We start from the raw sequence: 12,646 nt of genomic DNA on the forward strand, positions 1-12,646 counted from the left end.
TGGATGGACAGATGAGAGAAAGAGGCCTACGCTGAGTTCACGACCATTTCCCACACCCAGCTGCTGCATGTCCCCAGACTCCTCGGGACATTGGTCCACAGCTGTAATGAACTATGTAGGAAAGCCCTTCAAGGCGGTAGTAAGCTCTAACGATACTATATAACCTGCCATTAACTCACCGGATACATTTCTTCTGGAAATACAGATACAAGGCAAATTAACTTCGTGAAGATTATATCTGTAAATCAAAGGAATACGGGTACATATTCTCGTCTGGTAATATCCTCATTCATTTTCTGTTAACAGAGCTCACATGATACCTAAACGTGGCTCACTCCTGAGCCAAGTAGTGTACTGTGATTATTTCCTTCATTGTACAGCCATCTGTTTTCTCTCAAGCTGGAAACTTTTTCATTTGCTTACTTATCTTTTTTTTAATTAATTAATTTATTTATTTTTGGCTGCATTGGGTCTTCGTTGCTGCCGGCGGGCTTTCTCTAGTTGCAGCGAGCGGGGGCTACTCTTCGTTGCGGGTGTGCAGGCTTCTCGCTGCGGTGGCTTCTCTTCTTGCGGAGCATGGGCTTTAGGCACGTGGGCTTCAGTAGTTGAGGCATGCGGGCTTCAGTAGTTGTGGCACGCAGGCTCAGTAGTTGTGGCTCATGGCCTGTAGAGCGCAGGCTCAGTAGTTGTGGCTCATGGCCTCTAGAGCGCAGGCTCAGTAGTTGTGGCGCACGGGCTTAGTTGCTACGCGGCATGTGGGATGTTCCCGGACCAGGGATCCCAGGGATTGAACCCGTGTGCCCTGCATTGTCAGGCGGATTCTTAACCACTGCGCCACCAGGAAAGCCCCTGCTTACTTTTCTAAGTATAATCCAAATGTTCCAACAGGCCTCTCAATATCACTATCCACATGTTGAGAAGTATTGGAAAAAATCCACTACAAATCAAACATTTTAAATGCTTAAGGCATTGTAAGAAATTACATTGTATGTTTTCGGAGTCACCTACCCAGCTTCCCATCAACGACAGTTCCTTGGGTCGGTCAGCACGTTCATGCATCTCATCTAATCCTTCCCTACGCCCTGGGAAGCTGGTATCCTCATCCACACTTCACCGGTGAGTTAGCTGAGGCTCAGAAAGGCCAAGTGACCAGTCCCTACGACGCGCGGCGAAGGGCGTTCTGGAGAAGAGAAGGACGGTTTCTCCGGAAGCAGCCAGCGCAAGACGCTCCTCGGCCCTCCGGGAACCCCCGCGACCCCGCGGTTCTGGCCCGTCGCCGCTTCCTTAAGGGAAGCTCAAGGCCGCTGCAAGTCCCTCGGCCCCACCCGCCCCGTCGGGGTCCCTCCCACCCATCGCGGCCCGCCCATCCCCAATGGAGCCCCGCCCCGTCTACAAGACCACGCCCCTTCCGTGGCCGCGGCTCGGCGCTTCCGTTTCCGGCGGCGTGGGCTGCAGTGCGCGGCAAGACGATGGCGGCTGCTGGCAGTGACCCGCGGGCTGGCGACGTAGAGGAGGACGCCTCACAGCTCATCTTTCCCAAAGGTGCGGCCTGGGGCTGCCGGACTGCCCCCGTGGTCCTGCGTGGTCGCCGCAGGCCTGGGCAGGCGCGGCGAAGGGCAGGGAGGAGGGGGATGCGGGCCGGCAGGGCAAGGTACCGCGGGAGCGGGCCAGCCGGAGTCCACGGCTGCAGCCCCGGAGCCGTCGGCGCCCAACTCCACACCGCCCCTGGGCGGTCTCTTGCTTCTGTTTAAGTAGTTTGTTTTATCCGATAAGCTGCGAAGTGCTGGAGGGATGTGTCAAAGACAAAGCCGGCACGAAAGGGGAAAGGACAGATTTCATTCAGTAATATACTATTGCAATAAGAAAGAGAGTCAAGCGTGGACTCATCTAAACTTCGATCTGTAGAGGTGACTGGGCATTTTAAAGGGAGAATGAAGGAATAAGGAGGGGAGTGAGCGGGGCCTCAGTAGGGTCGAGGAAGTGAAAAGTTACGAAAAGCGGGAAGCGGGGGGTTGGTCCATTTGAAACCCCTTTGGATTTGTTAACTGGCCGTTAACTCCTACCCTCCCACACCCCTCGCTCTGGGCTGGGAGACAGGGGCCCTGTCTTCAGGTGTTGGCTGGAACAAACAGTAAGTTATTTTGGCAGCCTTCGGTTTTCATAAACAGCCACTGTAAAGAGAGTCATCCCAGGGATGCGGCCTGGAGCTATTAGAAATCTTGTTAGCGTTTTAGTGTTTTTAATGCATTTATTTTATTTTTATTTATTTTTGGCTGCGTTGGGTCTTCGTTGCTGCATGTGGGCTTTCTCTAGCTGTGACGAGCGGGGGCTACTCTTCGTTGCGGTGCGCGGGCTTCTCATTGCGGTGGCTTCTCTTGTTGCGGAGCACGGGCTCTAGGCGCGCGGGCTTCAGTAGTTGTGGCACGTGGGCTCAAGAGCTGTAGCACATGGGCTTAGTTACTCCGCGGCATGTGGGATCTTCCCAGACCAGGGATCGAACCCTTGTCCTCTGCATTGGCAGGCGGATTCTTAACCACTGCGCCACCAGGGAAGCCCTCGTCAAGTTTCTGTGGACCAGAGTTGAGTCCTTGGCGAGAAGAGGGCGCACAGGAAGGAGGCTGGAGTTTGGTCCGGGAGATAATCTTTGTCAGATGGCTGGGAGTGAAGCACATTTTGCTATCAGAGAACTTCCTCTCTGCAGTGTGATGTGCTTAATTTGTAATTTAATAACCCAAAATAAGTAGAAAGCTTAAGATTTTAAAGTATCATATCTTACAGGTACTGGAAAACACAAAGTAAGTGGGGGAAACCTTAACAGTACCCTCCTTTTAAAAAAAATTACTATATCCACAGTAAAACGTGAAATTCCACACCTTTTCACCCAGAGGAAACGACTGTAAATAGTTTAGTGCTTATGCTTCCACACTGTGCTCCTTTATAAATATATACTTATACACTTTATTCTTTGCAAAAATAGAATTATGCTATAGAAGTCATACAGCTTTTTAAAAATTTGATGATACATTGTGTAGAACTGTTCTATTCTTTCAAAGGGCTAGGTAGTACTTAATGGTTGTACCATAATACTATTTATCTGTTGATAGACATTTAGGTTGCTTCTAGTATTGTATTTTATAGACTCATGGTGAAATACTTCCTTTCGTAGGATAGCTTCATGGAAGTTTTGGGCATAATGGAAATATATGTTTGTTTTCTTTTTTAAGGTGTAATAACTAAGAGGGAGATGGTTTTCTTAATTTCATGATAAATTAAACCAGTTTTTCATATTTAGGTTTTGTCTAGGTACTTTTTATTCAGGTTTTTGTTTGTTTGTTTGTTTTTTAAATACTGTACAGTTAGAAATTCCCTGGTGGTCCAGTGGTTAGGACTCGGCGCTCTCACTGCCGGGGGCCCCGAGTTCAATCCCTGGTCGGGGAACTAAGATCCCACAAGCCACGCAGCATGGCAAAAAAAAAAAAAAAAAAAAAAAACCTGAAAAGTACTGTACAGTTGTGGGATATGAAGCCTCTGGATTTCTGCAGGGACAGAGACTTGCTGATAGTCTCAAAGGCAAAAGGAGCGTTTAGAAGCTGACTTTTGGAGGAATATTTTCAGCTGACATTTATGCTTCTCACAAATAGAGTTTGAAACAGCTGAGACACTTCTAAATTCAGAAGTTCATATGCTTCTGGAGCATCGAAAGCAACAAAATGAGAGTGCAGAGGATGAACAGGAACTTTCTGAGGTCTTCATGAAAACTTTAAACTACACAGCCCGTTTCAGTCGTTTCAAAAACAGAGAGACCATTGCCAGTGTACGTAGGTGAGTGCTGAAAGAAAGTTTTATTAATCCAAACTATTAGACATCTGCACATAGAATGCTGTCGCCACCTCCCTGCTCCTCCCCACCACCCCGTGGGCATCATCTGTACGATTAATGTAAGTAAAATAATGTCTTTGTCAAAATTTTGAAATAGCTTATATGGTCAGAATCTTCCTTGGCCACCTTTTGCTGTACCCCAAATCCCAGTTACCTCCCTGCAGAGTGACTGCTGTCAGAAGTTTGTTGTTAGCCCTCCAGAGCTTGTTCCATACATTGGCATACACACCATAAATACACAGCATTGTTTTATTTTGCTTTTTTTCTTTTTTTTAATAAAGTGGGCTTATTTATTTATTATTTCCCTGATATGTCCTAGAGATCTTGCTATGTTAATAAATATAAATCAGGAGCATTCTTTCTGGATCTTTGCTTTACCATTCAAAAGGTGACCGGCTTTTAGCATTTTTTCCTAAGGCATTGCTTCTCAAATTGGTTGGATGTGCTCTGGGAAACAGTGAGGTGCTGCGGTACATAGGAGGCCCCAGGGAAAACAAGAGCTGTTTTAGCATTTCTTTGATTTCTTCGAAGATGAACATTATCTCATGTGAATTAGATAATCATTTGAAGTTCTGATATAATTTGAGCCACTAGAGAAGTCCATTTTTATAAACTGGGTGTCATCAGTGTTACTTGGTGGTATGGTTTAAAACATTTCTGCGTTAAAGCAAACAGATACCAGTATATTGTGAAGTAAAACAAATAATATATATGAACTCTTTTTTCTAATACTTTAGTTGTGTTTATTTATTTTTATTATTATTTATTTTGGCTGCACCACGCGGCATGCGAGATATTAGTTTCCTGACCAGGGATCAATCGAACCCGTGCCCTCTGCATTGGGAGCTCGGAGTCTTAACCATTGGACCACCAGGGAAGTCCCTGAATTCTTGAAATAAATCATGAGACTCAAATCCTTGCAGTTGCAGAAAGTCATTTGTGCCTATGCCCCTGAGTTGGTTGTGGGTACTTGTTTGCTCTACTCTGGTGAAATATTTGAGCAGTACTGTCCTAAGGAAAAGCAAGTGGACAAAAAGATGCATATGTGCACATATTCTTCAGAGAGCTGTTAATAATAGTCACAGTTTAAAAAAAACTAAATATTCAACAGTAATTAAATAAATTGTGCTAAATCCATTTGATGGACTACTATATTGTCACTGAAAATTATGATAGAAAATGAAATTGAACGATGTTCACATAATTTAGGTGTGCAGAAAATGAAGTGATAAAGCTGTATATGAAGTATAGCCTGTTCTGAAAAGTGTGAGTGTATGCATGGGGAAAAGATTACATACAAAACTGCAAAGTGTTGAACCAAAAAGATGACTTGAACAAATGAAGGTGGACTTAAACATTCACGAATAAGAGGTCTTAATACTGTAAAAATGTCATTTCTCCTCAAATTAATGTATACATTTAGTGCCATCCTAAATCCTCAAGGTAATTGATATATATTCTCAAATATGCTCGGAACTTTGTAAGTAGGATTTTGGATGACATTGTTATACCACCTTGAACATCTGTAATTTGTTTTGTGGCTGTTACTGTTATTCCACTGATAAAGCATAATTTGCCATATAATTCAATTAAGATGAGGTGGTAATAGCATATTATAATAGCATATATAAATAAATATATATTATATTATATTATAATAATATAATAATAATATAATTATTATAATAGCATATATAAATAATAGCATATTATAAATAAACATACAGTGGCTGAGGCAAGGCACCAGTCACCTGAATCCTACCAGTGAGCAGCACAGGCTACCTAAGTGGCGCCAAGAAAAATATATCCTCTGCTGTGAAAAATAAATAATAATAAGTTAATTAACGAATGCCCCCCCCCCCCAAGATCTTAAATTTGTAAGAATGGTCAGAAAAACTTTTTTTTTTTTAATAAATATATTTATTTATTTTCGACTGTGTTGGGTCTTTGTTGCCGTGCGCGGGCTTTCTCTAGTCGTGGCAAGCGAGGGCTACTCTTCGTTGCGGTGCGTGGCCTTCTCACTGCGGTGGCTTCTCTTGTTGCCGCGTGTGGGCTTTAGGCGCGTGGGCTCAGTAGTTGTGGCTCTTGGGCTCTAGGCACGCGGGCTCAGTAGTTGTGGCTCATGGGCGTAGTTGCTCCGTGGCATGTGGGATCCTCCCGGACCAGGGCTTGAACCCGTGTCCCCTGCACTGGCAGGTGGATTCTTAACCACTGCGCCACCAGGGAAGCCCCAGAAAAACTTCTAAAAAGAAAAAGGAAGGGGAGTTTGCCCTACAAGCTGTTAAAATACATTAAAAAGTGACAGTAATGAAAATAGTGATACTTTGGCATGAGAATAGATAGATGATTGGAGCAGGATAGAAAATTCAGGAACAGATACAAATCCAAATCTATTATGTTTTATATGAGTCCAGTATATGGGAAAGATGGCACTGTAAGTTACTGGGAAGATACTTTTAAATGAAGTTGTAACTCTGTATACCTTATACCAAAATAATTTCTGAAGGAATTAAGGATTTAAATATAAACTATGCTGCATAGAGGTGCTCTGTGATAACTTGGGTGAATATACAGGTTTGGGTGGTTAGCAGGACTTTAAATGAGGGGAAGCTTGATGGACTGTAGCTGACTGTAAGCTTTGCAAGGCGAGGACTTGAGCATATTTAGTTTAGTTGAATAAGTAAATGAATTTACGTAAATGTCTTTAAATAAAGTGCCATAAGTAAAATCTAAGTATGAATAAACTGGGAAAAGGATTGATATCCTTAATGTTAAGAGCTCTAACAAGTAATTAAGAGATGACACCCAGTTTATAAAAATGGATTTATTAGTCTCTAATGGCTTGATTTATATCAGAACTTCAAATGACTATCTAATTCTAATGAAATAATGTTCATCTTCAAGGAAATCAAAGAAATGCTAAAATAGCTAAGTAGGTTTAAAAAGAATGGGAAACCTGGGACTTCCCTGGTGGTCCAGTGTTAAAGAATCCGCCTTCCAATGCAGGGGACGCGGGTTCGACCCCTGGTCAGGGAACTAAGATCCCACATGCCACGGGGCAGCTAAGCCCGTGCGCCACAACTATTGAGCCTGCACGCCGCAACTACTGAGCCCATGTGCCTCAACTAGAGAGAAGCCCGCGTGTTGCAAACTACAGAGCCCATGTGCCCTGGAGCCTGCGTGCCACAACTAGAGAGAGAAAAACCAGCATGCCACAGCTAGAGAGAAGCCCACATGCTGCAACGAGAGCCCACGTGCCACAACGAAAGACGCTGCCACGAAGATCCTGCGTGCTGCAACGAAGACCTGACGCGGCCAAAAAAAAATAAAGAATGGGAAACCTAGTGTAAGAAGTAGGGGAAACAGGCACCATCTTTTATTGCTGGTGGAAGTGTAGTGTATATTGGTAAAGCCCTTTTAGGGCACTGTCTCTCAGAAAGAAGCCATCCAGTTATATAGTATCCTTTGACTGAATAATTCTGCTTCCAGTAATTTATCTTTAAAGCACACAGTAATCAATCAAGTGCACAAAGAAGTATACATTTACAATGATGTTTAGAATGCATTATTTTAAATGATGAATAATTGGAAACAACAGAAATGTTCAACAGCAGGAAATTTGATATATAAGTTTATGGCACAACCTTTCAGTGCAATGCCATGTTCAAGGTAAAGTTATGTGTGTACTAATATGGAAAACAGCTTCTGTATTGTTGAGTGAAAAAAGGCCAGTTACAGAATAACATTTGTTATAATTCCTTTTGGGGTTTTGTTTTGTTTTGTTTGTTTATTTGTTTTTAATTATGTAAAGGGGGAGTGGACTCTCCACAAAAATGTTAGCACTGGTTATTTCTGGGTAGAATTTCAGGTTATTTTCCCATGTTGGGGTTTTGTGGGGGGGTTTTTGGTATTTTTTATAAATGAGCAGGTGTTCATTTTACAACAAATCCCTCCGTATAATACATACACTACATTATGAACCTCTGCCTGTGTAACTAAGTTTACAGTATTTTCTTTACAAAATGAAAATAGCTTTATTAGGTGACGAAAAGTTACAAAACAGAATGAGTGAGTTTGTATTCTAAAACAGAAAGCCGTTTGGAATGGCATACTAAGATGGTAACATTGATTTTGTTTAGGTAGTGACTTCCATTTTTCTGTGTTTATTTTCTCAATTTTGTACAATAACTAATAGGCTTGTAATCGAGTGGTAAGGACAGAAAATGTTTGTATCTGAACAGATAATTAAGGTCCTCTCTGAAACCAGATTTACCATGGACGACCTCTGTTTTAAGAAGTCGATGTGTGAACCCAGGATATGATTTGTATTGATGTTCTTTTTTACAGTTTGAACTAGAAGTGCATTTAAAGTAAGATGCAGTTTATACATAGATTTGTACAAAGTAAGACATGCTTGTATTTATTTTTTAGATACATTTAAAAGGGAATTTTCTTCAAGTCAAAATGCCTGGTAGATTGGGGACATCTGACATCATGTGTTTGACATAAAATTAATAACAAAGGAAGCAAAGAACAGTGGTAGGAAGAGCAGAGAGCAGCAGAATAAACTCTTGGGGGAAAGGTCGTGTAGTCCTCGAGGCGGATAGCAGTTTCTCAGAAGTTACCATCGCAGGCATTCTCTGCAGTGGTGTTCTCGCCTTGCTTTCACTGTCTCTGCCTGGTTTCGTTGTAGCTTCCTGTTCTCCAGCAAGAGGAACAGGAAGTGATTTGAAAGTGGGATTTTGCAGCAAACTTAACCATAATGGGAAGATTGCAAGTGCTTTATTTTTCCTCTTCCTTGCTAGCTACGTTTGATGCCCTTTTTCCTATTCATCCTTGTTTGATTTTGTTTGTTTGTCTTGATTTTCTTCCCTGTGATCAGCTTGCTGCTCCAGAAGAAGCTTCATAAGTTTGAGTTGGCCTGTTTAGCCAACCTTTGTCCAGAGACTGCTGAGGAGTCCAAGGCTCTGATCCCAAGGTTAGGACTGGTCGTGAAAAGCTCTATGTGTATAGGATAAATTGTTACAAGTAGAATTACTGTGTCTAAAAGCTGTGTGCATTTAAAATCTAGATAGACATCACCAACGTTGAATGAGTGCCTTTGTAATGAGATTGGTGGTTTTATAGCACACCGATTGTTGGCAAAAATGTGGAACAGCTGAAACTCTGGTACACTGATGATAGGAGTGCCAATTAGTACGGTCACATTGGAGAGCAGTTTGGCTACATCCAGTAAAGCTAAAGATGAATATACCCCATGACCCCAAAATTCATTCCTGGGTACGTGTCCTAAAAGCAACGCATACGTAGTTTAAAAGAAGACATGTATTCCCATGTTTATTGCTGCATTGTTAGTGACAGCAGAAACTGGACAACAATGAAGACTGGAGAAATAAATCATTGTATGAGCATACAGTGTTTATTATGTAGCAGTGAAAAACTAGTGAACCAGGACAACGTGGAGTAATGTCAACAAGTGCCACATTGAACTTTGCGTGACAAAATTGCAGGATACATACAATACAGTGCGATTTCTTACAGTTTAAAACCAGCACTGCACATTGCTTGTCGACACATTTACATGTACTATAGTAAATATTCATATAAAAGTGCATGTAGGGATGATGAATACCGAATTTAGGATAATGGTTACTTCTGGGGAAGGAAGAGAGGGAATTGGAATAGGGGAGCACACACAGAGCCATCGATTTGTGTCTGTCATATTTATTAAGGAATCCAGGAGGGAGGGAATTGCCTGGCGGTCCAGTGGTTAGGACTCCGAGCTTCCACTGCAGGGGGCTCGGGTTCAATCCCTGGTCGGGGAACTAAGATCTTGCAAGCCACACGGTGTGGCAAAAAAAAAAAAAAAAAAGGGGGAATCAAGTGGGGATAACTTTTCAAATTAGCTTATTTTCTGTACCTTTTATATGTTTGAAATACTTCATAATGTTTTTTAAAGGAAAGAAATGAGTTGAAATGTACAGGTGTCGGCGTTTAGGGGTAAGTGGGGAGGTGGGCTGGGGGAGCTCCGAGATTAGCAGGCACGAAAGAAGAGGGCGGGGAACAGTCAGGCGCTGCAGCCTCACTGCTTTTGGTTTTCTCCTCATAGCCTGGAGGGGCGGTTTGAAGACGAGGAGCTGCAGCAGATTCTTGATGACATCCAGACCAAGCGCAGCTTTCAGTACTGATCTCCAGGCGTCCCTGCTGCTGGGGGAGCCACGTCACACCCCCGGCGCGGCACCGCTGGCCCAGCATCCAGGGCTGCCGTGCACAGAAAGTCTGTTGCACGAGACACCTGGGCTGCCTTTGGACAGAGCGACCCAGTGCTTGGTCTTGGTTTAGGTTGCTGTTTCCGGCTCGACTGTGGGACGCCGCTGACCCGCGTAACCTTGGCGAGGCCTGGCCACGGCTGCCTGCGCTTGCCTCTGGGGAGGGTGAGGCGGGGTGACGTGCGTCTCGGCCACGCCGCTGGCCGCCTTACGTCACGGTCTTTGGCCCTGGTGTTATTTTTGATTCCTAATATTTCATGTTTTAATTTCAGTGTGTTCGTTGTTTTTGAAGCTATACTAGAACATGTAAAACTGGTATGGGAAACAGTCTCACCTAAATGCAAAAGGAGCAATTAAACGAGACCTGTATCGTTGTTTGAGATTCTTAAAGAGAGGATGATAGCGCCTTGGCGTCATTGTGCTTAACCCAGGAGACAGGGAAGAGGCTGCCGCCAAGAGTAGTTACACGTGCGGGTGACTGCTGAGCGCTGTGGGGCACATCGCCGTGAGATGGACAAGTTCTGGGCTTTCTTCCTGGGTTGCTGCGCAGCATAGATTTGGAGTAAGTGGTCTTTAAGCACTTACTTTGTCACTCCCAAATTCAGATTTTTCCTTCCTGGGCCACATGTGAAGGAGTGAGCACTTCACAGTGTCCTCATCCGGGGCATCGGGTCCAAACCTCTGGCCTCCTGCTTAGCAGCAGGTGTTCTGCGACGGAGGAGACATGGAAGGAGGGAGCCTGCCACTTCCCGAGCCACTACAGTGGCGTCACTCCATCTGAGGCTAGTTGCGGAGAAAACACTTTAATTACTAAACACTGTGGCTCTGAATTTTCTGAAGGGAAATATGCCTGTTTTCTTCACAGTTTGGGGATTTTTCTTTGAGGCACTTGTTGGCTCCAAGTGAATTCATGGTCCAGAGAAAAGGCTGGGGAAAGAACAAAGTTGGCTTTAAAAGTCAAGGTCGTTTTATGTCAGCTGCTGACTAAGGCAAAAATAAAATTTCTTTAATAAAGTCTTTCAGTTTCTGAAATGACATGGTTTCTGAGTCCCCAATATTCTTGATCATTATTTGAAGGAAATGTCATTCATACCTCAATTAAAGAAGTATTTGAGGAAATAATCTTTTCATCCTTGGGCAACTTTACTTCTTTGAGACTCAGTGTTCTCAATTGTAAAATGTGGATAATAGTTTCTATTCCACAGATGATGAAGATTGAATGAGAAAATTATTAAAAAGAGCCTATTGGTGTCTGACATACACTATACCCCAGTAAATGTTAGCTGTTATTAGTCAGCTTGCTTTGTAGAAATAAGTGCAAGGGGGACTTCCCTGGCGGTCCAGTAGTTAGGACTCTGCACTTTCACTGCCGAGGGCCCTGGTTCGATTCCTGGTCAAGGAACTAAGATCCCACAAGCCATGTGGCACAGCCCCCCCCCCAAAAAAAAAAAAAGAAGAAAAGAAAAAAAATTAGTGCAAGGAATTGGTAGCATACCCACTGGTACTGGTATCAGACTATGAAAACAAACCCAACTGCCTACTCAAAGTCTGCAGAATTATCTTTTAAGAGAGTCAGTTCCATGGTTGGCACCAGGCAATGGAACAAAAAGAACAGGCCTGGACGGCAGACCCGAGCTGTAATCCAGGCCGCGTGTGCTCGGTGGCAGGAGCAGGGCGGTGCTGCCATCTCCACGGGGTGCCCGCCTGTGAGCCACCTGGGAGTAGTAAACTGTGTAAAGTGCCTGGCATATAGATAGGCACTAATAAATGGCAGGTAGTAAGGCAACTAGAGGCAGTTTCAAACAACTCACGCCGGGGGATCACACGTAAAAGCAGCCTCATGCCGTGTTACAGACTCTAAGCCTGGTCTGCCTTCTGCTGGTCAGGGTTCTGTCTAGCCCTGGACAGCAGCTCGCTGCGCAGTGAACAGGAGGCCCTGCAAAACCTTTAATCATCTGTGAAACATCGTGAGACTCACTGCACTGTTTGCAAAAGCAGAATTCAAAACAAAGCTGTCATGTTGTCAAAGCCTCACTTCACCAGAAAGCTAAATTAACCAGAAAAGCTTTTCTGAAAGCTCTGGTCATCTTGGTTTTATAAAAATGTATTAAACTTGAGTCTTGAAAAACAGCATTACTGGATGGGGCTGGAGCACAAGCCATTCTCATTAAAAATTATTGTTTTCAGCTTATTTGTAAAACCATTGAAGCCTACACAAAGCCTTCTGTGCGAGTAATCATTGCAGCATTATTCATGATAGCCGAAAGCGGGAAACAGTTCCCATGTCCACCAGTTAGTGATCTGATCAACAAAGTCTGATACAGCCATACAGGGGAATACTTTTTAGCAATGAAAAGGAATGAACTAAAAAAACAAACAAAAACCCGAAGCACTGAAGCCCACAGGATATGCCAGTGGGGTGACATTTTTTCACTGTTTTATTGTGAAAAATTTTAAGCACAGAAAAGCTGAAAGATTAGTGCATTGGTCATACCTAT

The 12,646-nt window shown here is 43.5% G+C and overlaps 1 protein-coding gene across 2 annotated transcripts; it reads left to right on the forward strand.

The window, feature by feature from the left end:
* Window positions 1–1,419: 1,419 nt before the first annotated feature.
* POLR2D (RNA polymerase II subunit D) lies at window positions 1,420–11,183 on the forward strand. 2 transcript variants are annotated; one of them, XM_082465633.1, is made up of 4 exons: window positions 1,420–1,542; window positions 3,642–3,822; window positions 8,762–8,857; window positions 9,989–11,183. In XM_082465633.1, the coding sequence occupies exons 1-4, from the start codon at window positions 1,470–1,472 to the stop codon at window positions 10,065–10,067; spliced, it is 429 nt and encodes a 142-aa protein (XP_082321759.1). In that variant the 5' UTR covers window positions 1,420–1,469; the 3' UTR covers window positions 10,068–11,183. The 2 variants fall into 2 exon arrangements, with proteins under 2 accessions (XP_082321759.1, XP_082321760.1); XM_082465634.1 differs by lacking the exon at window positions 8,762–8,857.
* The last annotated feature ends 1,463 nt before the right edge of the window (window positions 11,184–12,646 follow it).

Source organism: Balaenoptera physalus (genome assembly GCF_965194825.1).
Source record: "Balaenoptera physalus genome assembly, chromosome: 6".
In the NCBI taxonomy this organism is placed as follows: Eukaryota; Metazoa; Chordata; class Mammalia; order Artiodactyla; family Balaenopteridae; genus Balaenoptera; species Balaenoptera physalus.